At 37.2% G+C, this 27,768-nt stretch overlaps 2 protein-coding genes across 10 annotated transcripts in view; one reads left to right on the top strand and one right to left on the bottom strand.

Moving 5' to 3' along the window:
* The window catches only part of LOC114663782 (doublecortin domain-containing protein 2-like), a 346,685-nt gene that overhangs the window by 151,920 nt on the left and 166,997 nt on the right, over positions 1-27,768 (bottom strand). The window lies entirely within an intron of this gene.
* Positions 141-27,080, top strand: LOC127530060 (magnesium transporter MRS2 homolog, mitochondrial-like). Of its 2 annotated transcripts, none has more exons than XM_051935744.1 (11): positions 141-658; positions 4,898-4,971; positions 5,107-5,143; positions 7,030-7,142; positions 7,694-7,867; positions 8,926-9,056; positions 10,493-10,609; positions 18,197-18,349; positions 21,626-21,743; positions 23,977-24,090; positions 26,098-27,080. In XM_051935744.1, exons 1-11 carry the CDS (start codon positions 481-483, stop codon positions 26,212-26,214), a joined length of 1,326 nt encoding a protein of 441 aa, XP_051791704.1. In that variant the 5' UTR covers positions 141-480; the 3' UTR covers positions 26,215-27,080. The 2 variants fall into 2 exon arrangements, with proteins under 2 accessions (XP_051791704.1, XP_051791705.1); XM_051935745.1 differs by having other exon boundaries at positions 525-672.

Genomic DNA, 27,768 nt, shown 5'->3' with positions numbered 1-27,768 from the left:
TGAATGAAATCAGCATAACAGGAATCTTATAAAATGTTTACAACGTTTGAAATGTTATTTTAAGCAATAGCCGATGAACGCCGGTGTGTAGGAACGATTAGTGTGTGGTGTCTTGCTTGAGCCGGTAGAGTGTGCGTGTTACACCACAGTTATCATTGTCAGGAACAATCGCAAACACGGGAAGTATGTTTCCTTGATTGACTGGGGATTTTTGTATAGTTTTGCGAGCTGCACTTTTTCCAAACGTTTATTTCAGTGCATGCATGTGGTACAGCTTCAAAACAGAGTCTGGGACCGAACAAGAATTTTAACCGGCGTTCGATGTCGAATGAACTTAGGTAGAAGCTATGATGTGCGGTAATCGCTTTAACTCTGCTGTCGGAATTTCCGCCACGTCTAACTTTGTGATATGTCAATATTCTGTGGATACTTTATTTTGAAAAAGACCGCGCAGAGTTAGGGTTTTAAACCTAGCCGGAGATGGCGGTGTCCCTTGGAGTAAGCAGACGTCTCTTCAGGATGTTAGAGAGCAGAGTCGGTCTCCTCTTCGCCCCGTGTCATAAGTGCAGGAGTATCGGGACATCATCCAGACATCGCGGCTTTATCCTACCAGCCCTGATGCGGCGGAACGATCGCCTCTCTCCAGGAAGCCACAGCAGTAAGTACTTGAAGGTACACCATGTCCGCCCGTTCACTTTAATTTGAAGAATATTCATAATTTAAACTACACAGTGGTAAACGGTTAAAGTGTTGTGACGTTTGGTTAAAGGTTTAGTTAAGTTTTAGTGCAACCAAGAAAGGCCCTATACTGTACGTTGCTTGGTTCGTTAATGGTCCTCTGTGAATATTCCACCGCCTCTGTCAATTAAAGAAGTAAAAATATGTGAGCACGCGATGTGCTTGGTTTTCCTTCCTGACATCCACGTGGACCCATCAGCAACACCATCCACTTACATACAGTGCCTTGCAGAACAGCGAAAATTCCCCACAAATCGGTTTGCAAAGATGGAAGACCCTATACTCAAATGATTTTAGAGTGGCCTTGCCAACCATTAATATGGTGGATTCCAAAACTATTCATACACCTTCACGTTCTGCATATTTTGTATTGCAGGTTTAACTTTAAGTGGACAAATTTTCCATTTCCGTCCATCAGTCTAACCTCAATAACCCACAATGACAAAGTGAAAACATGTCTTCAGAAAAGTGCATGTGCAAATGTATTAAAAATCAAAAACTGAAATCTCTCATTCATATAAATATTCCGAGCCTTAATTTCGAACTTTATAGAAACCCCTTTGGAAGTTATCTCAGCTTTGACTCTTCTTGGGCAAGTCTTTTCAAGCTGTGGACACCTGGATTTGGGCAGATCCTCTCAAGGTCTGTTAGATTGTATGGGGTGTGTCTATAAAGTGCCATCTTCAGGCCCCTCCACAGGTGTTCTTTGGGAAGTGGTATTCCGTTATGTTCATGGAGATCCACGGTGACTGCAGGTTTTCTTATTAGAATCCTTTTATTTACTAATAAAGCAATATTTGGGGGGTGGGGGGGGCTTAGATTTAGTTAACTTGCTTGTTACAATTCAGGACCCTTAATTGCCTATTTTACTTTAAAATCGCTGTATTAATGTTGAAATTGTTGCCTCATTTCTTAACCAGCTTTCAGTTAATAATGAGGCGCAAATGACAAAGTAATCACCAGCTCCCACAGTGTAAGTTTCCTAGACTTTTAGTATACTTTGTGGGTCCGTAGCTTACAGAGTGCACTATAATGCAAAACACTAGATGGCAGTATGGCAAAGAAATATGAAGACAGTCGCATGCACTGCATGGGCAAAGTGTTTTGAAACAAAGTTAAGTGTGTTATTTTTAAGCTTGAAGAATTGAAATCTGTTTTTATTATATCAGTGGCTACAGTTATTTAAGGTCATTTATTATCACTCAGAATATTATCTCACTCGAGCTGACAGATATTTTTAAAGAGAACCTTTTAATTAAGCTCCTTGAGCATGGGAAAAGGGGTATATAAATAAATAGATACTTTATTAATCCCAAGGGGAAATTCACAATTAATAAACAAATTATATTGTTGTTGTTGTTATTATTAATTCAGTCTTTCAAAATACTAAGAATTTATTTGTTATTGATATTACCCAGGGTAGAGTTCTGATTTCAAATCCCACACCCTGTTGTAGAATCTGTACATGTTTCCTATGTCTCTGTGCATTTTCCTTCAAGTAGCTTGTGTTCTTTATGTACTCCTTATGGTTTTACTCCAACATGTGTACTTTAGGTTAATTGACAATTTGATTTTGTCCCTCTGTGGGTGTGAGAGTGATTGTGAATGTTAATGACCCAACAGCAGATTGAACACTGTCCTGCTGTAGTTTATGCTTTGTGCCCAGTGCTGCTCGATGAGTTTCTAAATTGGGTTAGTTGGGTTTAATGTTCTGATTGTGTGCAGGCATACTTCATGAGGTTTTCGCTGGATATCGTAACCCAAATCACACGAGAGGAGTATTTTGACTTCAAGACCTGCATTCATTTTAAATTCAGTAATTGAAGAATGCCTTTATGATGTAAGCATTTGTGAGTATGCTTTGTGTTGAACTAGCCTTTCTTCCAGGGTCTGTTCCTGCCTTGCACCCAGTGCTCTTAGGATAGGCTGCTGCTTCTCATGATCCTGTAATTGAATAAATGAATTAAGAACTGATTTATTGTTAGTCATGCACACAATAAATAAGGATTAAAACGTTGTGTCCTCTCAGTTTGTCTTGTCTTTTATGGCACAATGAACCACTTCCCCTCACATAGTACATACTGCTACAACTGCTGTTAATAGAGCTCCATTACAGGATTCCATATAACCAGACTTATATTATTAAGCTTGTACCCTGCAGGGTGAAAAATAGGGAGCAGACTAATTGTAGCCCAAAACAAACCATAAATACTTCAAAACAGGCAGTGGAGGACAAAACTTGAACTTGTAATACGCTATCAGCCACGGAGACAATAATAATAATACATTTTATTTATATAGCGCCTTTCCCATACTGAAGGCACTTCACAGAGTTTAAGAAAGAATGGCAGGGTATACAGTATATAGCATTGTACTAAACCAAATAAATAAATAAAGAAGAGTAAGATAGTAAATTCAGAGAATAGCCTAACAGACAGCACACACACACACACACGCAGGTTACATGAGCATCTTGACCGAGAGGTAAACTGAGAGAAGGGTAATAAAGTCAGGTAGAGCTAAAAGCCTTCCTGAACAGATGAGTTTTGAGTTGTTTTTTAAAAGAATTCATGGAGTCAGCTGACCTTTCGGTAGGCCATTCCAGAGTCTGGGTGTTATGGAGCTGAAGGCCCTGTCACCCATGGAGTGTAGATTAGTGTGGGGCACAACAAGATTACCAGAATCAGAGGACCTTAGAGGGCGGACAGGCACATGGTGATGGAGAAGGTCACTGATGTAGTTTGGCGCGAGGTCATTTAAGGCTTTGTAGGTTATTAGTAGAATTTTATATTCAATTCTGTAAGACACAGGGAGCCGGTGAAGGCAGAGCAGGATGGGTGTTATGTGCTCGCTGCTGCTGGTCCTTGTAAAGACTCTTGCAGCCGAGATTTGAATAAGCTGGAGCTGTGATATAAGATTAGAAGGCGCACCTGCCAGTAGGGAATTACAATAATCGATGTGGGATGTAATAAAAGCATGGACAAGTTTCTCAGCGTTAGAAAAGGAGAGGAAGGAGCGAACATGGTATATGTTACTGAAGTGAAAGTAATAAAGTTTCTTAATGTGATTTATGTGGGTGGAATAAGAAAGGGAGGAATCAAAAATGACACCAAGATTCTTTACAGTAGAGGCAGGTCTGATGAGATCACTGCCAAGTTTGACTGGGAAGGAGCTCATTTTATTAAGTTGCACTTTAGTCCCAATTTGCAGGAGTTCGGTTTTGTTGCAATTTAATTTTAAAGAGTTCTGCTCCATCCAGGTTCCACTTTTAACATTGAAATAGAGTTGAGTATTGTCTGCATAAAAATGATAACCCAGTCCAAAACAATGAATAATATGGCTAAGGGGAAGCAGAAAAGCAGAGGGCCGAGGACAGAGCCCTGTGGAACCCCTTGTATGACTGGCGCTGTGCTGCACCTGCTGTTGCCAAGACTAACAAACTCTTGCCTATCAGTCAGATAGGACTTGAACCACTAGAGGACAGTGGCAGAGATACCCAGTATGTTCTCCATTCTGGACAGTAGAATGTCATGTCTGACCTGAGTGTCAAATGCTGCACTAACAGAGGTCTAACAGAATTAATATGCTGGTATGGCCAGAATCTACTGCCATAAGCAAATCATTGGTTACCCATAGCAGAGCAGTTTCATAGCTGTGCTGTGCTCTAAAACCAGACTGAAAGGGTTCCATCAGATTATTAGAAGTTAAGTAGTTGGTGAGTTGGGAAGCTACAACACTCTCAAGAACTTTTGACCGAAAAGATAAGTGGAATATAGGCCAAAAATTGTTAAGATTGTCAGCATCAAGACCAGACTTTTTTAACATTGGGGTTACAGAAGCAGTTTTAAAAGTGAGCGGCACAAGGCCAGTGTCAAGGGATGAGTTTATTATTGTTGTAATAGCCTGGATTATGGCATGAAGGCAGGATTTAAGTAGTGTGGTGGGGATGGGGTCCAGTACGCAAGTAGTCGTGTACAAGCTGCTAGTCATCATCAGAACAAAAGTCTCTAGTACAGAAGGGATGTGTGTTGGTTTCTTGGCAGTGATTCAGTGCTTTATATACATTGTTCAGGACCCATGTGCTCTTGAGATTCTTTTTTAACTGGATATTTTTAAGTCTCTTTATCTTTTAATAAAAAAAAAACTACTTTTTTTACAGAGATCTTCTGTCGAGCAAGAATAACTGATGCTTCTCAGACTGGTTTATCAAGTGTCGTACCAGTATTTGCATTGGTAAGTCTTCGTTTTAATATGCTTTTCTTGCCAATAAATATTTAATATCTGGCTTCCTAACTTTGATTTTATATTGTTAATAACATTACAGTGGAGAGGTTACTAAATAATTATACAGTTTCTTTCATTTTGCAGATGAAGTTTGAGAAAGATGGAAATATCACATCATATGGTAAGTTTTAAGCATCAGACAATAAAAACAACAAACAAAGTGACATTATTAACCTGCATTAACAGTATAATATATGTTATAGCAGTTAATATGTCTTATACAGTACTAGCTGTTCCCAACGGCTCCACCCGCGTAGTAGTGAAACAGAACAAACTTTCAAAATCAATAAACAAAAAAGTATCGCCATCTAAGCAGAAGCAAGTTACGCTTCAAAACACAGAGGCAGACCGACTCCCTACTCCTGACCTCACGCTTAATCCTCCCCTCGGCCCGCAGCCTCTGTCTCGGGTTAGTGCAAATATATAACACTCCTGCAAGCGAACTGTGATTCTTAGCGCGATGAGAGAAGTTACAAAATCAACCGGAATGTTCAAGCAAATTCTAGAAAAAAGCCCGATCTAAATCCATTAAGTAGTTCTCTCGTTCTCTAGCTAAGCAGGAGGTAAGGTACACCCTCTGAGGCTGGTGCATGAGTGAGGAGGGCCTCAGCCCACTGTGTCTCTCTTGGATTAACGCAAATAAATCGGTAACGCAATCGAACTCTGATACTTAGCACGATGAGAGAAGTCACAAAATCAACCAGAATGTTCAAGCAAATTCTAGAAAAAAACCCGATCTAAATCCGTTAAGTAGTTCTCTGGTGAAAAGCGGGTAGACATACAGACAGACAGACAGACAGACAGATGTTGGATTTTATATAGAGAGAGATTTGGGGACTGAACAGTGAATTAGAGGTCCTCATCACCCTTTCAGCTTTCCAAAATTTCTTATTTGCTCTTAAATTGCATTCAGAATTTAAGTTGTTGACATGTGAGGGCTGTTTGCCAGTGCAGAAGCTAAACTGTGGACATAGAAAAGTTTGATTGTGTCTCTGTATGTTTTTGTTTATGTATTTCTCTTAACAGCCATCTTTGTACCTGATTATTGATTAGTCATTTATGTGTTATCCTTACAGCAATTGTGTGTATTTTTTTCTTTTTGTATCCAAAATTTTAGTTTGTTTCTATAAGTCAGTGATATTTTGTAAATTTTCTATAAGAATATTTTACCATAACATTTCTCTTTATTATAATAAGAAAAATCCTGGGATGAGACTAGACTTTTTAGCCTGGGACAAGACGTGACTTTTTCAGGGAGACACTTTCACGTCCCGCGAGACAAGACTTTGTGCCAAGAAATTTAACCACACCCGGGGCTGAAAATAAAACACAAAGAGTAGATGACAAAGTAGAACGTCGTAAAGAATTCAAAAATGTTGCCTCGATACACATGCAGAGCAGGTTAGAGATAGTGGAAGTACGAAAATCCGAAAGTCTCAGAAAAATAATAGTAAAGATCGCATTAGTGCAAACAAATGGAAATTATTACTCGGTGAAATAATGGAACAGCGAAAAGAGATTGAATATTTTGTTCAGATTTAAACTTTAAGTTGGAGACTTGTAGATTGTCTAATTTGTGTTGCCATCAGGGAAGAGTAGTGTTTCTTCCCAATGAAGAGGCGTATCCGCGAAAATTAAAAGATTTGTTGTTTGGTGAAAGTGAAATCCACATAAATGAGCAGCAGAGATGTGAAGTGGCTGGCGCGTAGCACAGATCGGAGGGGCTGGCGGGCGAAGCGAGCAGGAGGCAAAGCCCCCTAGTAATATACAGTTAAATTGTGCTACTTAAATATGTTTTGAGTAATTGTATTCAGGCAGATTGTTTATTGTTCTTTGGATTTTTATTTGGAGTATTCAAAAGTGTCCTAATGCCAATTAAAATGGAAATTGTAGTTACTAGCAGACTTTTGAGAGTGCAGTAAATGGGATAAGCAGCAGATGATTTATTTATGTCAAAGCAGGACTTTGTTTTCCCTCTCATAAGAAATCTTACATTTTTTTTTAAAGAAAAGAAAAAGACAGAGTTGTATCAAGAATTAAATCTTCAAGCTCGGGATTTACGATTTCAACATTTAACAAGCATAACTACTCGAAACAACAGGATCATTGTAAGGATGGAGGTATGAAACATTGCAAAATGACTGATTTGTCTGATTATCTCATGTAAGTACAATTATACATTATAGATTTAGTGATTTCAATGGCCTGACAAACCGGTAGATCTTCTTACTGTACATTAGTAGTACCCAGATCTTTTCTTGATTTATGTTCAGTCCTGGATTTTAGTCTTTCAAGGCATCACAGGAGCGTTTGTTTCAAATTTTGCATTTAATGCAGTCATTCACATGTGGCAGTTATCTCCTGTTAATCATACAACATTTGATGTTTGGTGTTTGAGAATATCAATAGGAATGTTTCTGTCTGTAAGTATATCCAGTGTTATGTCCTGCTATATTAGGCAATGTTGGAAAACACTCACCCTTTGCTTTTCAAAGGTAGCTTAACCTTTGCGCTGGGTCTCTACTTCACTTGGGACCTTTTCTTGAGCTTAATGACATCCAATGTATAATTCTGGTTGACTAGATTCAAACATTTTCTGACAACCACTTGATGCTTTTAGGCTCCAATTTATCTCATAAATCACTCACTATTTATTATTACTTTCTAACAGTTTTTAAAGGCTGTGATTTCACCGGATTACCTTTTGATCCTGGATTACAGAAATGTGGGTCTGGAGTCCTGGCTTTTAAGAGACCTTGGTGCCCAGTTGGCAGGAGACGGGCAATTGCTCACATCTTCCCTTTCGTTTGAGTTCAGATCAATAGAAGCCATACTTCTGCACAGGGTAAACATTTTTAGTGTATTTTTATTTAATATGTGAAAGTACTCTTACTCTGATAAAAGTGTAAATTATCAATCATTTGCATTCCTATTATGGGAGTGTTTATTTATTAGCAGATTTTTTTTTCTCTCAAATGTTGGACAACTCACTAGCGTACAGCAACAAATTATGGCTTCTTTCAGTTTCTCAGTATAAGCATTTTCTTTATCATCGTTCAGTCTTTTACCGGTTGTGGTTAGTGGACTGATACTAAAGTGTATGAAGAAATAAATGTGCTCTTTTTTTTTTTTTATAAATCATATCATCAATTTAAACACATTTTGCTTGAAAATTAAATGTCAAACATAATTGTAGTACCATTCATAATCTCCAAAGACATTTGATAGCTTATTTTGTAATATATTTATTTTATTCATGTTTTATTTAAAAACAATCTTAGTTTATTAATGTGTTCTAATGAACTGGATTTGTCTGAAAAGGTTGTAAAAGACTGTCATATAAAGTCATTCTGTTCTCAGGTACATTTCCTCAATCATAAGAATAAAGAGAAGTTAAATTGTATATGTCAGTGACAGTCATGAGTAAATTCATATATATTGATCTGTATTTGTTTGTTTATTTCACTCGTGGATTAATGATCAACTGATCACTGGTGAAAATTAAATTGATTTAGCAGCTCCTTTTTTGGAAAATAAGTATTTTTTGATGGTTTCCATGCTTTATTCAATTATTGTGTAGGGGAAAAAAAGTAGTTAAACTGGTAACTAGAAAATATATTGTAAAGCAGTACAATAGTAAGTGCACTTTTAAATTAAGATCATACTGAGGTATATTTAGTTTTACAGTAGAAAAACATTGCCTTGTTTTAAGAGTTAATGCGCATATGGCATTATGGTATTTCTGTGCTTCATATTGATTATTTTATGTACTACCTGATAAATTAAGTTAATTTTGATTGTTAAAAAGGATGACAGTGTTTTAGAACTGTGTATTTTCCACATTTTTAACATTTAGACCTCAGATAAAGTTTTACTATAATATCTTAACTTTTTTTGTTTTAGGTTAACACTCTTCAAGCCCGGCTTAATAACCTTCAGCCCCAGATACTTGAAATGCTGGAATCACTTGTGGATCCAAAGTTGTTATCAGTTGATAGGAGCAAATTACACATTTTGCTGCAAAACAGCAAAAGGTAACATTTCTTCTACTAATAAACAATTGTTAAAAGAGAAATTGTAGATTATTTTTATTTAATCTTTAGACTTGACATGAGACTGCGGCGACAGGTTATTTTAGCTCTTTAGTGAATTAATGGTTGAGGACCCCACACATGCTTTTTGTAACTGGACCATAACATCTAAAAGAGTTCTGATGACTAATTAAATAGTTCACTGTGTAATGGAATTTAGGGGATGGTGTTAAGTGATATTTACATTTACTTTTCTAAAGTGACTTACAAAAGTGGTCAACAGAATCAAGTCAATCTCAGTTTGGGGGACTCTTTATGAACAAGTATTATAGGACAAGGTTACAAAAATGACCTTCACAACTGAAAAGCTCTTAAACCAACAGAACAGCAGAAGAGTAATTATTCTTTTCTTGGCTACAAAGAACCCAGGATCAAAACTATTATCAGTTAGGAAGATATTAACAGAAAAGTGGGTCCTCGGACAGTTCTTAAATACAGTGAGGGAGTCTGTGGTTTGGGTGGGGGTTTGACAGCTTATTCCACCAACTTGGAGTTACAACATGATATTACACTATAAAACTGGAATATCTCTTTTAGCTTTTAATGGGTGACTGGAGGACAGTTCATAATTTGATCCACCAATAGACTACCTCCAACATAAGTTATTAAGGATCTTTTATTGTATTTTCTTACTCATGCCTAATATTTTGCAGAATATGAATATCCGAGTACTATGCTGTTAAGGAAACACTAAATAAATAAGTAATAAGCAAACAAACCACATATGATTCTCTCTGGCCATCCTAAGATAACTGAATTTGTATTGTTTAGAGGGATTGTGGGTATTAAAGTCTATCCTGTCAGCAATGCACACAAGGCAGTATCCAACACTGGAAAGGATGCCAGTCCACTTCAGGGCCCATTTCCATAGCCCTACATTTCACACAGGGCCAGTTAAAACTGGAGCACACAGAGTAAATATAGGGCAGACATGGGACAGAACATGCAAACTCCATACTGACATTAACTGGATATAGGGATTCAAATCCAGGAAGCCGGATCTGTGAAAACAACGGCATAATCCACTACACTAATTTGCCATCTTAGTGTTTGATGGAACTCTACTAATTGGCATTAAGTAAATATAAAGCAGTATTTCAAAACTGAACCTAATTTGGTTACAGTCATTTAAATAAAAAAAAGTATGAAAAAATATTTTAAAATGTCTAGTTTATCTATAAATAATTTGTGTTTTGATTTGCATTGTAAAGATATGTCTTGGTTTTGTACAGTTTAATGAATTTCTGTAGTCTATACATTATCACATGTTGCAATCCATGAAGTATCCATTATCCACCACTGAGGAAAAATACAACAAAATAATTTTAATGTAATGTAAAGCACATATCAATACATGTAAAATCACATTTTCCTTCCAGTCTTTCAGAGCTAGAAACTGACATAAAGGTATTTAAAGAGACTTTGTTGAAAATACTGGATGAAGAGGAGTTAATAGAAGAAATGTGCCTCACAAAATGTGGTGATCCTGAAGTTAAGTAAGTAAACATGATGCATATTCAGTTATTTAGTGTTATTGTGTATGCAAGAATAGTGTTAGTATTGATGCCTAAACTAAATGTTGTGCCTACTGCAAGATTTCAAGGTAAAAGTCTATACATTATTTTTATTATTATAGAATTATCTTGTCTTTCAAGGATAATTGTTTAAAAGATTCAGCAAAGAATTTAGTACCAAGTACTGAGTTTTCCATTTGTTCTTATTTCAGATGATGGAGGCATAAAAGTTTTTAGGAGTGTTTTTGAGTCATTTAAAAAAAAAAAAACTTTAATATAGGATAAGTTTTGGATCTTAACTTTTACAGGAGACACTGCTATTCTGTGATGATTTGTTCGTAAATATTAAATTATAGTGTTGTAAATTATGACACACTCACTTCATCTCATATAATATACAGTGTAAAAGGAAATGGTAAAACAGATGTCAAAGAGTTGGGGAGTAGCCAAGAAAAGAGCTGAAAAAAAAAAGTTATTTATTTTTTTAATTTATATAGCGCCCTTCACAGACAAAAGGTCACAGAGTGCTAAACAGCAAATACAGTACAAATACAACAGTTAAAACAAAACATAAACAAAACCAATAAAAACAATAAATAAACAAACTGGAACTATTCAGCACTGATTAAAGGCTTGTTTAAAAAGAAATGTTTTTAGTTGTTTTTTAAAAGAATCAGCAGACTCGACTCCACACAGAACACAAGGCAGGCTATTCCATAGTTTTCATGCCACAGACTGAAAGGCACAATCCCCACGGGTTTTTAGCCGAGTGCGTGAGACAACGAGAAGGCCCTGTTGCCCAGATTTTAGAGTCCGGCAAGCTGTGTGGCGTTGGAGCAGGCTGGTTAGGTACTTAGGAGCTTGTCCATGCAAAGCTCTGAAAGTAAGTACCAAAACTTTAAAATGAATTCTATAAAACACTGGGAGCCAATGAAGTGTGTACAAAATGGGGGTGATATGATCACTCCGGCTAGTGTGAGTTAGGAGCCTGGCAGCTGCATTTTGGACTAAGTGAAGACGTGAGAGAGAGGACTTGCTCAAACCTGTAATGAGAGCATTACAGTAATCAAGCCGTGAGGAAATAACAGAATGAACAAGCATCTCCAATTCTGATTTTGAAACAACATTTCTTAGTTTTGAGAGATTTCTTAAATGAAAGAAACACGAGCGGCTGGCTGACCTTACAAATTCATCAAGTGTCAGGGACTGGTTAGAAATAACCCCAAGTTTACGTAGACTCGACTTAATAACAGGAGAGACAGAAGATAATTTTAAACTGATCTCGGAATGAAGAACAGGAGGAGCAACAATTAGTACCTCAGTTTTTCCTGTATTCAACTGCAGGTAATTACTACTGAGCCAGTCGTTAACCTGAGACAGACAATCAACCAAAGTGACCGAAGTATGTATTTGGTTAGGCTTAAATGAAAAATAAAGCTGTATATCATCTGCATATAGATGATATGAGATGTCCTTAAAAGAGTTAAGAATCTGTGATGGGGGAAGAATATATAAATTGAAAAGTATAGGTCCAAGAACTGAGTCCTGTGGCACACCACCTGTCAAAGGAGCAGAGTCAGATGAAAAGCCAGCCACACTGACTGAGAAACTCCTATTTAACAAATAAGAGGAGAACCAGTCCAAAGGAGAGCCAGAGACACCTAACAGCTCTAATCTATTAATTAAGATCCGATGGTCCACTGTATCAAAAGCTGCGATAAGATCTAACAGTACAAGCACAGAGCACCTGCCTGCATCAGCAGCAATTAAAAGATCATTAAAAACTTTTAGAAGAGCTGTTTCTGTAGAATGTCGCCTCCGAAAACCAGATTGAAAAGAATCAAAGAACCGCTGCTTTTCTAAGAGGCACAAAGTTGCTGTTCAACCACCTTTTCCAAAACTTCAGCAATAAAAGGCAGTTTTGAAATTAGCCTGTAATTACTCAAAATAGAGGGATCAGAATTTGATTTGTTCAACAACGGTTGAATTACAGCATGTTTAAAATACGATGGAACCACACCAGATCTCAAGGAGCAATTTATGATATTCAAAAGGCATGGACCTATAAAACTCAAAGATTTTAACATTAATGATGTTGGCAACAGGTCAGTAGGACATGATGAAGGTTTCATCTTCCTGAGCAAGTCAGAAAGATCCGAAAGTGAAACTTCTGAGAACACAAAAGACTCTGAACACGAGTGAATGAGAGCACTAGGTAATACATCTGGAACAATATTAGCCCGAACAACATTAACCTTGCCAATAAAAAATGTAAGAAAATTATTACAATCACCATCAGAAAAAACCTGAGAAATAGATTGAGATGGAGAAATAATATTGTGAATAGTATCAAACTAGGGGGCTCCGCCCCCTGCTCGCTTCGCTCGCCAACCCCTGGTGTTGGGAATGACAAAGAGCGTGATGTATGAATGAGATATAGAATAGTGTGACGGTGTAGATGATGCAAATAGAAAGCAAACAATAAAGTGTGTGGCACAGTGTAAAGGTTTATTTGAAAATTTCTTTGTACACGCCGTTTAAGTGTAAAAGGTAATTCCAGCTCAGAACTTGTAAGGTCATTTAAGATGGTTATTGTTGTGATCAGAGTCAAGTTTGTCAGAGCTTAGAAAGAGTTGTGTCTCTCCAGGAAGTAATGGAATGACTTGGGTATTAATGTTTTCCATATTAATATTTTTTGGACATAATATAGTGCGTTGTGTTAAAAGAGGCATTTGGTCTAATGAGATTGCTGTTCGAAATGTCTCTGTAACTAAGTTGTCGCAGATAAAGGCTTGAGGAATTGTAATAATATGTGCCTGAAGTCCAGCTGTATTGGTGAGTGTACCATCTCTCAGTTGTAATAAGCAATTGTTATGATCTGGTTCTGGACATCGTATCTTTTTTACTAACTGTATCTTTTGAAAGCAATGCCAATTGTCTGCGTATTTTAAGGTGCACTGAACAATAGCTGAGTGCATGGCATCTGGAAGAATAGCTAATCACTGTCTAAAATCTCCTCCTCATAAAAGTACCTTTCCTTCAAATCGAATATTATTATTCATGAACGTTTGTAGAATTTTATGAATGGTGTTGAGTAAGTGACTTCATGCCATTGAACATTCATCAATAAACAACATTTTTTCAAGACGGATGTCACGTGCAGTGCCACCGTTAATGTTCATAGTGGATACCGATTTGTAGGATCTAATGTAGTTGATAAAGATTTCACTTTCAGGTACATCGTCAGTTATAAGCCTCTGTAGATATTCAGTATATGAATGTAAAGAAGGCAGTCTAATTTGACCCTTTTGACAACAACGTGTAAATGTATAACTTGTATTTCCAGTTGTTTCTTCAGGGAAGTGAACTGAATGACAATGATTGCAAATGACATTCATTAATCCGAATGAATTTTACTGGTGTATGTTTTTCTTGTGCCGTTTGAGAGGCGCGTTGTTGCATGTGTAGTATTTGGGACGTGTTGTTTTGGAGCTGTAATCGATTTGCCTGTGCTGTGTGAGAAGCCCGTTGTAGCCTTCGCTGCCATTAACGTATGTCTGAGACGGGAGATGTTTCGTTTTGAATCCGTGCCTGTTGCGATGCAGCACTTTGATTGATAGTTTGCGTCATGTGGATCTAGGATGTAGATTTGTGCATATTTGCGTTGTTGATTTGTTTCAGGGTGCACTGTTCCAATGCGATGCAGTATTTGTGCACATATGCGAAAGTAGTATGGGCCATTGCCTTTTGGTGGCCTGATATTTACTCCGGTATATGCAAAAGCAAATGAACCATTGTAGGATCTAATGCAGTTCATAAAGTTTTTACTTTTAGGTACATCGTTAGTTAGAAGCTTTAGTTGAGCTTTGCGTTTTTGGAGTCGAGACATTTTTTCTTTTAGAAATATGGATAAGTAATAAGGAGAATTGCACTCACTGTTAATATGGAGCCTTTTCTGCGGTTGAACGGTTAATAGTGCCTTATTGTAATGAGATCCACCTATGCTGCATAGCCGTCTATTTTGTTGTTTCTTTCGTTTTCGTGTGTTTGTTCCTGTTATCCTTTCCTTTTCGTTTTGTACCCGTGACCGTGTATTCATGACTTGTTTCTTTCTCAGCATGCGAAATATGGATAAGTAATAAGAAGGATCGCAGTCACTGTTAATATGTTTCTTTTTCTGCAGTTGAACGGTTAATAGTGCTTTATTGTAAGGAGATCCACCTATGCTGACACCTATGCTGTCTGGTGTGAAGGTGTTGATGTTCACTTTAGAATATGTGGCTTTGGGTGTCACTTCTTATGGATGTGTGTGTGTGTGTGTGGGGTGGGGTTGAGGATTGTTGTCGCGCGAGCGTCTTCTTTCTTTTTGTGTTCCTGTGTCTTGTTGAATCTCCCTCTTTGTGTGTGTCCCGTCCCTTGCTTGTAGGGTCTGTGGGGTGGTTTTGTGTTCTTTTTTTTGTGTTCCATGGGCTTGTTGAATCCCCCTCTTGGTGTGTGTCCCGTCCGGTGCCTGTAGGGGGGGGGTGCCTTGCTGTTGTGCGCGAGCCTCTTTTTTTTTTTTTTTTTTTTTTTGGGTCTAGTTTCGTGTGCAATGTGTTTCGTGCTTTGCTTGCGTTTGAATACTTTTTTATGTGCCGTTTCCTTTTTTCGGTGCTCTTTGCGCCTCATTTCTCAATTTTTCCTGTGCTCACTCCTTTTTTCTGTGGTCTTGTCCGCCTCTCGCGGCCCCTCATCCGCCTCTCTCGCCCTCTTCTATCCGCCTTTCTCGGCTCCTCAACCGACCCTCGCGGACTCTTTTTGCGCCTGCGCAGTACGTCTTTTTGCAGCTACGGCCCATTGCCGGATGTGCCTGCGTCCATCATCCGGTTTAGCATTCTCGGTTAGTAATATGGATTTCAAAATAGATTGGATGTCAAAGATGATATGCATGTCACCTTGTCAAAGACCACTCCACAGTTTCATATTTTTATTCAAGGCAAACAAGAACAACCTTCTCATTGAAATAAAGTAGATGATGAGAGAGTAGATTTAGTAGAAAACGTAGTAGATCTGTTTTAATTTGCACAAGAGGGTTGTATTTCATAATTATAATGAGTGGCCATTACTTTTTGCATAAAAAATGAGTGTTTTTTTAGATTGTTTAATAATAATTTCTGAATGTCATTTATGTATGAGACAATCAAATCTTGATAAATAAAGTACAGTACATTTATATTCATTGCATGCAAAGTTGTGTTTATGTGAATATTTCTGGGGAAGGGGGTCCATAGCTTTCATCAGATTCTTAAAGGGGTCCGTGACTCAAAAAAGGTTAACAATCACTGTTCTAAAGGAATTAAATTTACCCAAATTGCATTTACATTTTTGGTGAATTAATGTATTTATTAGTGTGTTACTAGCAGGAGTACCCGGTGTTGCCCGGGAATCTATAACTGGTGAATTTCCCCAATGAAAGAAACAGAACATAGAAATAGAACAAACAGTTTTCTGATTCTCATTTTATTGTAAGTTTGTCCACTTTGGATTGTGTCTCCTGTAGCGTTTGAGACGCCCTTGAAATAGACTTTTCTCTGGTATTTGAAATGGACCGTGGAATTGTACGTCTTTTTTTCGGTGGCATGGGTATATTCACGTAAAGCAGGAGAATTATAATGTGTTACATGGTATTACGTACAGAGTACGCCCCACAATGAGATGAATTTACTTTATTTACACTACGTCGGAAAGCAACCAAATCATAGACATATATAGATAGACGCCGCATTCACTGTGTTGCCCAGTCGACACGATACGTCAGCGCATCCGCCCTATTGCGAGTGGTAAAAGTGCCATTTAAACTAATACATGTAGACGTGGAAACTGGGTTTTCTGATGGAAAAACAATAACGTTTAAAACAGTATCGTTTACATACAACAGATTTTGGCGAATCGTTTAAATGTAATTATGTATATCCATTTATACACTAATAAAGGCAATTATTAAATACTACTACTACTAATTTTATCATTATAATTAATTAATTTATTAATTTATTATTATTAAATAATTCCTTCCATATAAGTAACATTTCGCAGACTGCCTTCTTCCATCTCCGAAACATTTCTAGACTTCGTCCTGTTCTTATGCAACACAGTACTGAAGTATTGGTTAATGCCCGAGTCACCTCACGTATAGATTACTGTAATGCTATTCTAACTGGCATCCCACAAAAACGTATCCATCGCTTACAACTTCTTCAGAATTCTGCTGCCAGGATAATAACCTGCTGTTTTAAATCCACTGAACATATTACACCGATTCTCTCCCAACTTCACTGGCTCCCTATTAACTACAGAATACAATACAAAATACCGCTCTTAACATTTAAAGCTCTCCACAACCTCACTGATCTCCTACAGACTGACACCCCTCTCGCTCACTCTGATCCTCATCTGCAGCTCTACTTTCTGTACCACAACCAACCGAACTTACTGTTATCTGCTCGAACCAACACCGACTTACTATACTCGGCCCTTCAGCGGCGTCACTGTAGCATCCGAACATTCTTAGCTAATCATGCTATACTGCGTCCACGTTTGCCACGTTATGTTCTAACTACAAAGGCAGAGTCCCATTGCATGGTTCTAACTTGTATTGAGTTGAGGTATTGATGCGAACACCATACATACGGGGTATTGACGCGAACACCATACATATGGATACTATCAAATTATATCTAAGGATATTATTGGAATTTTCCAGTTATTTTCAGTTGCATAATACTAGGGAATCAGGTGTAATCACAACATTCAATCAGTCTGTGACAAACAAAAACAAACAGGTCTGATTTGATCTTAAGTTGTAGAGGCAGGCCCTGTGTGTATGAGAGCTGACAGTCAATGAGTATTCACCTGAAAGTATAATGTGCGCAATGCAGACACAGGGAAACTGGGAGGGTATGTTTTTACCTCACCAACAGAAGAAAGGTTTGTCAGCCTGATGTCTCGTGTTTTATGTAACACAGCAAATGAAAGCATTCATACAGCATTGACATGGTCATTGGCAGGCTTTCAGAAAAGAGGCAAACTGGCACTACCTTGTAAATTTGAAACTATGTCAGAAAGTTCATGTGGAGATGTGTAGTTTGTCACACGCTGTGATTCTAATAGAGTCAAATAAGATAGATAGATAGATAGATAGATAGATAGATAGATAGATAGATAGATAGATAGATAGATAGATAGATAGATAGATAGATAGATAGATAGATACATACATACATACATACATACATACATACATACATACATACATACATACATACATACATACATACATACATACATACATACATACATACATACATACTTTGATACTTTGATACTTTATTCATCCACAAGGGGAAATTCACAATATAAAGTAAGGATTTTAAAACTAATTCCACGACTCCCAACAGCCTTTCAAATAAATATATTGTACAAATATAGTCACCGTAAATGCACACTGCATAGTGAATTCATAAAGACAGGTACAAAAAATTATATGAAGCTGTTATAGCCAATATTTTGCTTTCATTTTTTGCTCTGTAGTCAAGGAAGCAGTTTTGGAATTGACCATGCAGAAGAGATGGAACTGCTGCTTGAAAATTATTACAGACAAGCTGAAGATCTGGCAAATACAGCCCGGGAATTGAAACTACTTATAGATGACTCAGAAAGTATTGTTTTCATTAATCTGGACAGGTTAGTAAAGTGTATATATATATATATATCTCCCTCATTTTGGTATGTAGTATTTAATTAAATACAAGTCCAACTTGCTTCCCTCCTTTTAAGCCATGAGTATGTGATTGATCACTCTTCTACTTGAGGTAAAAAAGCATTCAGTTTAAAAATTTATTTGGTGTCATAAACTTATGAATATCCTTGCATGGCTGGTTTCAGTCAAGAAATAATAATAATAATTAATTAAACGTATGTAGTGCTTTACATAAACAGCCACCAACAATGTGTAGCATCCACCTCAATGGTATGGCGACAGTATCTGTATGCTCACCACACATTAGCTATTAAGTGGTGAGGGAGTGAGAGAGAGAGTAAATAAGGGACATGGAATGATTAGGGGTCCAGAATGACCAGGTAGCGGTGGGCAATTTAGCCAAGACATCAGGAGACATCATTTTATGACCACAGAGAGTCAGGACCTCAGTTTTATGTCTCCTTTAAAGGAAGCACATGTTCAGATGCAGCTACTTGGGAAAATGTATTCTTTTATTCATGCATTGAGGATTTCCTTTAGTCAGCAATGTTTCTTCTAGTATACTGCACCTGTTTATAATCTGCACAGCTCATACAAAACATATTGTATATTGTGTAATTAAATAGTGTGTCAAAATGACTTTGTGGCTTTTGTTTGTCAGTGCTTCAGTCTTACTATGAGGTACATTTTTTTTTTTTGTTTTTGTTCTTTATTTCACCTCATACATAGTTTTCGCATACCCCTTGGGGTCAGAGCGCGGGTTCAGCCACTGTACAGCGCCCCTGGAGCAATTACAGGTTAAGGGTCTTGCTCAAGGGCCCAGCAGAGTAGGATCTCTTTTGGCAGTGACGGGGATTCGAACGGAGAACCTTCTGGATACCAGCACAGATCCTTAGCCTCAGAGCCACGACTCTCTGACTTTACCCTTGTTGAATAATAAATGTAAAATATGTTTTTTGAAAGAATTGTTTTTTTTTTTTTTGGTTTTTTTTTTATTTATTTATTTATTACACATAAAGGTGGGTCAGCATTTTCATACTGGTCAAATTAATCGCCATCTTTCATAGTGTATTACAAACTGACTTACAAAGAATAGAATAAGATTTCTGTGCAAGATAAGTGCTGTATATTGTGAGATTATACAGTAAGCAACAATAAAAAAATATACAGTGCATCCGGAAAGTATTCACAGCGCATCACTTTTTCCACATTTTGTTATGTTACAGCCTTATTCCAAAATGGATTAAATTCATTTTTTTCCTCAGAATTCTACACACAACACCCCATAATGACAACATGAAAAAGGTTTACTTGAGGTTTTTGCAAATTTATTAAAAATAAAAAAATTGAGAAAGCACATGTACATAGGTATTCACAGCCTTTGCCATGAAGCTCAGAACTGAGCTCAGGTGCATCCTGTTTCTCCTGATCATCCTTGAGATGTTTCTGCAGCTTAATTGGAGTCCACCTGTGGTAAATTCAGTTGCCTGGACATGATTTGGAAAGGCACACACCTGTCTATAGAAGGTCCCACAGTTGACAGTTCATGTCAGAGCACAAACCAAGCATGAAGTCAAAGGAATTGTCTGTAGACCTCCGAGACAGGATTGTCTCGAGGCACAAATCTAGGGAAGGTTACAGAAAAATTTCTGCTGCTTTGAAGGTCCCAATGAGCACAGTGGCCTCCATCATCCGTAAGTGGAAGAAGTTCGAAACCACCAGGACTCTTCCTAGAGCTGGCTGGCCATCTAAACTGAGTGATCGGGAGAGAAGGGCTTTAGTCAGGGAGGTGACCAAGAACCCGATGGTCACTCTGTCAGAGCTCCAGAGGTCCTCTGTGGAGAGAGGAGAACCTTCCAGAAGGACAACCATCTCTGCAGCAATCCACCAATCAGGCCTGTATGGTAGAGTGGCCAGACGGAAGCCACTCCTTAGTAAAAGGCATATGGCAGCCCGCCTGGAGTTTGCCAAAAGGCACCTGAAGGACTCTCAGACCATAAGAAAGAAAATCTGGTTTGATGAAACAAAGATTGAACTCTTTGGTGTGAATGCCAAGCGTCACGTTTGGAGGAAACTAGGCACCGCTCATCACCAGGCCAATACCATCCCTACAGTGAAGCATGGTGGTGGCAGCATCATGCCATGGGGATGTTTTTCAGTGACAGGGACTGGGAGACTAGTCAGGATAAAGGGAAAGATGACTGCAGCAATGTACAGAGACATCCTGGATGAAAACCTGCTCCAGAGTGCTCTTGACCTCAGACTGGGGCGACGGTTCATCTTTCAGCAGAACAACGACCCTAAGCACACAGCCAAGATATCAAAGGAGTGGCTTCAGGACAACTCTGTGAATGTCCTTGAGTGGCCCAGCCAGAGCCCAGACTTGAATCCGATTGAACATCTCTGGAGAGATCTTAAAATGGCTGTGCACCGACGCTTCCCATCCAACCTGATGGAGCTTGAGAGGTGTTGCAAAGAGGAATGGGCGAAACTGGCCAAGGATAGGTGTGCCAAGCTTGTGGCATCATATTCAAAAAGACTTGAGGCTGTAATTGCTGCCAACGGTGCATCGACAAAGTATTGAGCAAAGGCTGTGAATACTTATGTACATGGGATTTCTCAGTTTTTTTATTTTTAATAAATTTGCAAAAACCTCAAGTAAACTTTTTTCACATTGTCATTATGGGGTGCTATGTTTAGAATTTTGAGGAAAAAATGAATTTAATTTATTTTGGAATAAGGCTGTAACATAACAAAATGTGGAAAAAGTGATGCGCTGTAAATACTTTCTGGATGCACTGTAAGTATCCATTAAATCTTGCAAATAATAACAGGATATCAAGTACAATAAGCAATCAGTACATAAAATCAAATTTAAAACAGTAGTGATAAATGATAAAAATTAAGTGTGGCACATTGAAGAAAATGAATAACAATTTAGAAAACAATGAATATCAACTTTAAAACAGGATGATGATTTAAATATTAGGACAGTAGGAGATTCACAAAAAGACTTAAAGAGTATGTTTCAGAGTGAAGTGAGCATTAACTGAAAGTTATGCAGCAAAGGTTTTATATACTGAGAAGGTCAACATCAGAAGTTCATGTGTGTTCCACCGAGTTTTGTTTAGGGTAAACACAGGCATGATTTTTTGGTAATCTACTGGCAGCTCTAGGAACACACTATTAAATACTGCTGCTGTACACACAAACTTAATTTGTTTAATTACTTAATAAAGTCTATCCAATTTTCCTTTCAGTCACCGTAATGTTATGATGAGACTTAACCTGCAACTGACAATGGGTACCTTTTCAATTTCCCTCTTTGGTTTGTTAGGAGTAGCCTTTGGCATGAATTTGGAATCTTCTTTGGAAGAGGTAAGTGTTGTCAATTAATATCTGTCTAGTCTGTGAGAAGGTTTGAATTTATTTGTTTTGCATGTATTCGTTTGTCTAATCGTAGTTCACAGTTAAAACATAAAGCTGAGATATTCACTTAAAATAAACCACAATGCCCAGAAATTTTCCTTAATGGGGGCCAGGATTTTATAATGTGAGCATGAGATGAGCACTCGTATTGCATTAACTGTAGCAAAATGTTTTGAATGATGGACCACTGATAACATTACCCCTTGTTACCAGCCTTCGGGCATGCAACTAGAAGAGGTAGAAGGATGGCTTACCGAAGTGTCATCACAGACACAAGGGCATACCATAAGAACCAGTGAACTCGGCAGCCTCTCTAATATGAAGCTTGTTAAAGCTATAAGAAGTAAGACTACCATTAATCCTTTACAGTTTACAAGCATTGTGTTACTGCAGAAAAGTCAAAGTTGAAGAAGTTTTGGATCTTTCCTTGTAGGTTCACATAATTTGCACAAATAATTCAATAGATAAAAGTATTTCCGTGTGCACAACCTTTGATAGATGTATATCATGTTATTCTCATTTTTCCGTTTTAATTCATGAAGAATTTGCATGGTTTGTACAAGTAGCTGCTTGCTAAAGGTAAAGGTGCTCACCAGTTAACACTCCTTTGCACTTGAGTTGACCCATCTGTTCATGACATGACACTCAATCCTAAACAGCATGAGTACATTTTTAACTTACAAAAGCAGCGCTTTATTTTTTTTCTTCCCAGTTTTCCCTCCAGGCCTCTTTCCAGCTAATCAAAAAGCATTTACAAGGAGTAAATTAATATATGACCCAATGATTACATTTGATGGTGGGCTCAGGTTGGACAGTTGGTGACAAAGTCAGATAGGCGAGATTATGTTAGTTTGGACATGTGCAGAAGAGAGATGCTGGGTATATTGGGAGAAGGATGCTAAGGATAGAGCTGCTAGGGAAGAGGAAAAGAGGAAGGCCTAAGAGGAAGGTTTATGGATGTGGTGAGAGGGGACATGCAGGTGATGGGTGTAACAGAACAAGATGACGAGGACAGAAAGATATGGAAGAAGATGATCCACTGTGGTGACACCTAACGGGAGCAGCCGAAAGAAGAAAAAGATAATACAGTAATCCCTCCTCCATCGCAGGGGTTGCGTTCCAGAGCCACCCGCGAAATAAGAAAATCCGCGAAGTAGAAACCATATGTTTATATGGTTATTTTTATATTGTCATGCTTGGGTCACAGATTTGCGCAGAAACACAGGAGGTTGTAGAGAGACAGGAACGTTATTCAAACACTGCAAACAAACATTTGTCGCTTTTTCAAAAGTTTAAACTGTGCTCCATGACAAGACAGAGATGACAGTTCAGTCTCACAATTAAAAGAATGCAAACATATCTCCCTCTTCAAAGGAGCAAACAAATCAAAAGGGCTGTTTGGCTTTTAAGTATGCGAAGCACCGCGGCACAAAGCTGTTGAAGGCGGCAGCTCACACCCCCTCCGTCAGGAGCAGAGAGAGAGAGAGACAGATAAAAAAATCAATACGTGCCCTTCGTGCTTTTAAGTATGCGAAGCACCGTGCAGCTTGTCACTTCACGAAGCAGCTGCACAGAAGGTAGCCAACGTGAAGATAATCTTTCAGCATTTTTAGACAAGCGTCCGTATCGTCTAGGTGTGCGAACAACCCCCCTGCTCAATCCCCCTACATCAGGATCAGAAAAAGTCAGCGCAAGAGAGAAAGAGAGAGAGAGAGAAAAATAAGCTGGGTAGCTTCTCAGCCATCTGCCAATAGCGTCCCTTGTATGAAATCAACTGGGCAAACCAACTGAGGAAGCATGTACCAGAAATTAAAAGACCCATTGTCCACAGAAATCCGCGAACCAGCAAAAAATCCGCGATATATATTTAAATATGCTTACGTATAAAATCCGCGATAGAGTGAAGCCGTGAAAGACGAAGCGCGATATAGCGAGGGATCACTGTACATTAACATCTGTCATCATGTGCTTGTTTAATAAACTTAGCTGTTTTATTTATCAAGCATTTTAGTAATGCATTCTGCTGATTATCTATCTTTTGGGTAACCTGGACCTAAACATAGAAAATCTTTTGTTGGATTGTTTCCCAAAATATGAAGTCTAGGCAGTTGGACAAACATAGCAGACTCATTGTGTATTTTAATTGAAAATTAAAACCATATATTTTTTTCATTTTTTGTAGGACCCTGAAGTCTTCTGGTTGGTAACAGGTATCATGTTTTTGGGAAGTGGACTAATCTGGAGACGCCTTTTGTCTTACCTTGGCAGGCACCTTGAACCTCCGTCTTTGCGACCGGTTAGAAATATATTTATCTTTTTCCTGTTTTATTTTTACAGTTTACTCAAAGCAACATTGTCCTTTAATAATCCAGGTGTGACAATAAGCAGTGAGTTTTAAACATTATGATACAAAACTGTAGCAATTAAAATGGATGTGAAACTACAATAATATAGTAAAACCTGCAGCAACCAACTGGAACTTTAATTCTTTTAAACTTTAAAATGAGCTATAATTCTGATACCAGCATTTTGTCTGTTTTTAATAAACTTCTTTATGTGGTTTTCAGATAACAAGGCATTATATCATCAATTTCATGCATAATATAATTATTCCTACTCTTACTTGTATTCATCTGCCTCCTCCCATTGAATGATATGTGTATACAGTAAATAAATGGAGAGTTAAATAAAACTTGAAATAGAAAGAAAATGTAATATGTAAAGTCTAAGATTGTTCTGGAGTTTTACAAAGAACATGAGAGTCCAAGAAATGGCACCAAATTTTTAAAATAAAACTAACTGTAACATGTAATGTTGTGAATCGCCAGTGTTGTTAGATGCTCCTGAATGAGTAAGAGGAATCGGCGAGGCAGCAACATGGCAAAAACCAGTAGGTTAAAGTAGTCTTTCAGGATGTGTCTTATGTAGTGAGTAAATTTCTAATAGTGTATAAGATCTGTTTATTATTCCATCAGCTTTGGTGGCATGGCAAAAATAATTGTCCAGTAAGTCAGAACATGTGTACACGAGAGGCTGGTGCACTGAAAAAATAACTTGATAAATGTGACTCATAACATGATGACGACACTTAGTTCGATCCGATTGAATTAAGTACATCTAATAAAAAATAAATGCATACTGAAGATATAACATACCCGTCTCTTTCAAATACTTTTAGGAAACTGTTGTTGTAACTAATTTGCTGAGTCAATTTACTACAATTAGGACAGCTACTTTCTACATTTAATTTGATTAAACTGTCCTAATCTGATATGTAGATCTAGTGTACTATTGTCTTTGTGCGTCATCAGATATTTGTGGGTAAAAAAAAATTACACAACTACAAGATAGGAAACTAACCTTTTTTTTTTTTGTACTAATCATACTTTACTAATTTCTTAGATAATAAAAATGATACCCAAAGATCATTAGAGCCTTGCTCTTTTAGTATATCCTTTACCAATGCATTAATTGGAGAGGTAACTTGTATTTTCCCAATTTAGAATGACATTTCTTAAAATCTGTCTGTTTCGCTTCAGTGTATCTTACTCCTTTTCCTGGTGATTTGTTGTAATTTCCTGGAATATATCCTGTACCACAGTTAGTTTTCTTTTGCAGGTGAGAACTCATCTGCTTTTCCAGAACATTTCTTTTACAATTTTTATCTTGTAGAAAAAGTGTTGTCACTTCTACATGGTGCAGCCATAATGTGTGCAAATACCCTTAAATTAATGACTGCAATGTGTACTTTAATCACACCTTAATTGTTTGATTTGTAATTTTAAACTGTGAAGCAGAGGGGTAAATCAAGTAAAAATATCTCTTTGTCCCAAATATTATGAGGGGCTTTGTAGATTTTTATTGCTCCAATGATGTTTGTCTAGTGGTTGATCTAATTTGATTTTAAATTGTCTATCAAATAAGCCATTAAGTAAACCGTTATTTTATGTGCTTTCTAAAAAGTATAATGTCAAATAACAATTCATAAATTCTTCTATTTACAGTGTTTCATTTTATTTAGTATTTTGTTATCCATAAACCACATTCATTTAAGTGATTAATCAAAATTTTCCCTTTATCCTGTATGATAAAATTTTCTGCTCCTTTTCTTTGTATTCATGATCTATATATAAAATGTAATTTTAGTAACAAATGCACAATATGTTTGGTGCACAAAAGGTAGAATTCATTCCATAGTGTGTGGAGATTTTTCTAAAGATCAGAAGTTCACATTCATATCCAGGCGTCCTCGGTCATCAAGATGAGAATTCTCAAATCTCCTTCTTCTTTCTTTGTGAATTAGATGCCTCCCATCTGGATGAAGGGTCAGATCAACAGTTCGAGAGGAGCAGACGTAAGAAGTGCGTGGAAAACAGAAACATTTTCTTCAAGCAAGAATCCACTTATTGGTCCCAAGTAGCTGTCAGGAAGGGCCAGTTTAGTGCCTTGCAAAAAGAACAAGCTGAAATGTAAAAGTAAATCACAACATTTAGTTGGAAGCTCATACATTTAAAAACATATGAAACATTTACTTTTAATAAGTACAAAAGAAATAAGCCTTAATCATCTCAATGCCTCTTTTTTAGATGTTTCAGTGCAATATTAGACTCAAAGCAAGACACAAAGTGTATGTATACTGAACATAAATGTTTTTATTATTCTGCCTATATTAATTTGTTTTGGAACATATATTGATTTACTGATTACCAAAGATGTAACAGTTTATGATTGGTTAGGTGTGCTTACACAACAAATGTTAAAAAGTGGCAGTTTTAACACAAAAATGGGCACAGTGTTTTGGCTTTAATGTGAATGAATATATTACATACATGCAAAAATAGCTTAAAAGACTTTAGCAAGAAGGGTAACTGAATTAGGATACATCTTAACTTGACAGCAGCTGGCCATATTTCATTTCTTTAAATGTCAGACTTACTGGGGTCTTTGTCCTGTACAGGTAAATGTGTACAAATAGGGGAGTGTGCAGCAATGAGCTACAGAGTGCATCTCTGTTGTATCTCAGTCAACTTTTATTTATTAAGCAACACTTTTTAAATCAGAATAATATGTTTTGGAATATCACTTAATCATTCTTGGCTTCCCTTTTTAAATTAAACATATGACCCCCTTTTCATCTGCAATCTTAAGCTATAGTAGTCATTTGACTAGGGGCTATTGTTTGCACTATTAAAATCAAGAAAATCAGACCCAAATGCATTTGTATACATCCCAGTTTGATAAGAGTACAATAAATGGGAATCTTGTGTGGGTTTTGGCAGCTGTAATGTGTTATTCAGGTTACTTTTTACTACTTCAGTTTCAGTATACACTACACATTTGTGTTGCGGTAAGAGAAGAGTCTCCTGTGGACAATCGTGCAACTAACCTAAAGCAAAATGAGTCTGCCTCATTAGGACAGCCTGAGATGTACAGTTTTGTGGGGTTGTCCTCCTCAATCTAAAACCGAGCAAAACAAACTTTATAAATTTACATTTATATGGTTGCTACTGTTAAAATAAAATATCATTCAGATTATTTGTACAATCGTACAATTAAATGTTTTTTGCTAATGCTGCAGAGATAAACCTAAATATGAAACATTAACACATCTAGAATGTCCTCGACAGCAACTGGACCTTAAGATACGTAATATTCCCTGAAACATTCATGACTCTCAGTTAGGTTTTGTTAGTATGTATTTGTATATATGTTTAGTTAGCAAAGATTTGTAAATATGTAACATGTATTTTGCTTATGCAAACGTGCCAGGTAAACCTGAATAATTACGGGTGAGTTTTACTTATATGTTTAAGGGAGTAACATATGTGTGTTTACATGAATTTTTCAGAAGAAGTTATGTATTCAAATTAATTTTGGATTACACTGGTTATTGTAGTTGCCATTATTTTACCTTATAAATATATAGTTGCTGCATTACAGTTTAACAAGTATAAAGCTGTGACTGATAAATTAA

The sequence above is a fragment of the Erpetoichthys calabaricus genome, chromosome 13 (genome assembly GCF_900747795.2).
Source record: "Erpetoichthys calabaricus chromosome 13, fErpCal1.3, whole genome shotgun sequence".
NCBI classification, from domain to species: domain Eukaryota; kingdom Metazoa; phylum Chordata; class Cladistia; order Polypteriformes; family Polypteridae; genus Erpetoichthys; species Erpetoichthys calabaricus.
The sequence above is the reverse complement of the archived record's forward strand: the minus strand, read 5'-3'. Positions and strand labels throughout refer to the sequence as shown.

Coding starts and splice junctions, on each gene's coding strand:
- LOC127530060 (XM_051935744.1), top strand. CDS start 481: ATGGCGGTGTCCCTTGGAGTAAGCAGACGTCTCTTCAGGATGTTAGAG. Junction 4,972..5,106: donor TCGTACCAGTATTTGCATTG/GTAAGTCTTCGT, acceptor TTCATTTTGCAG/ATGAAGTTTGAGAAAGATGG. Junction 9,057..10,492: donor TTGCTGCAAAACAGCAAAAG/GTAACATTTCTT, acceptor TTTTCCTTCCAG/TCTTTCAGAGCTAGAAACTG.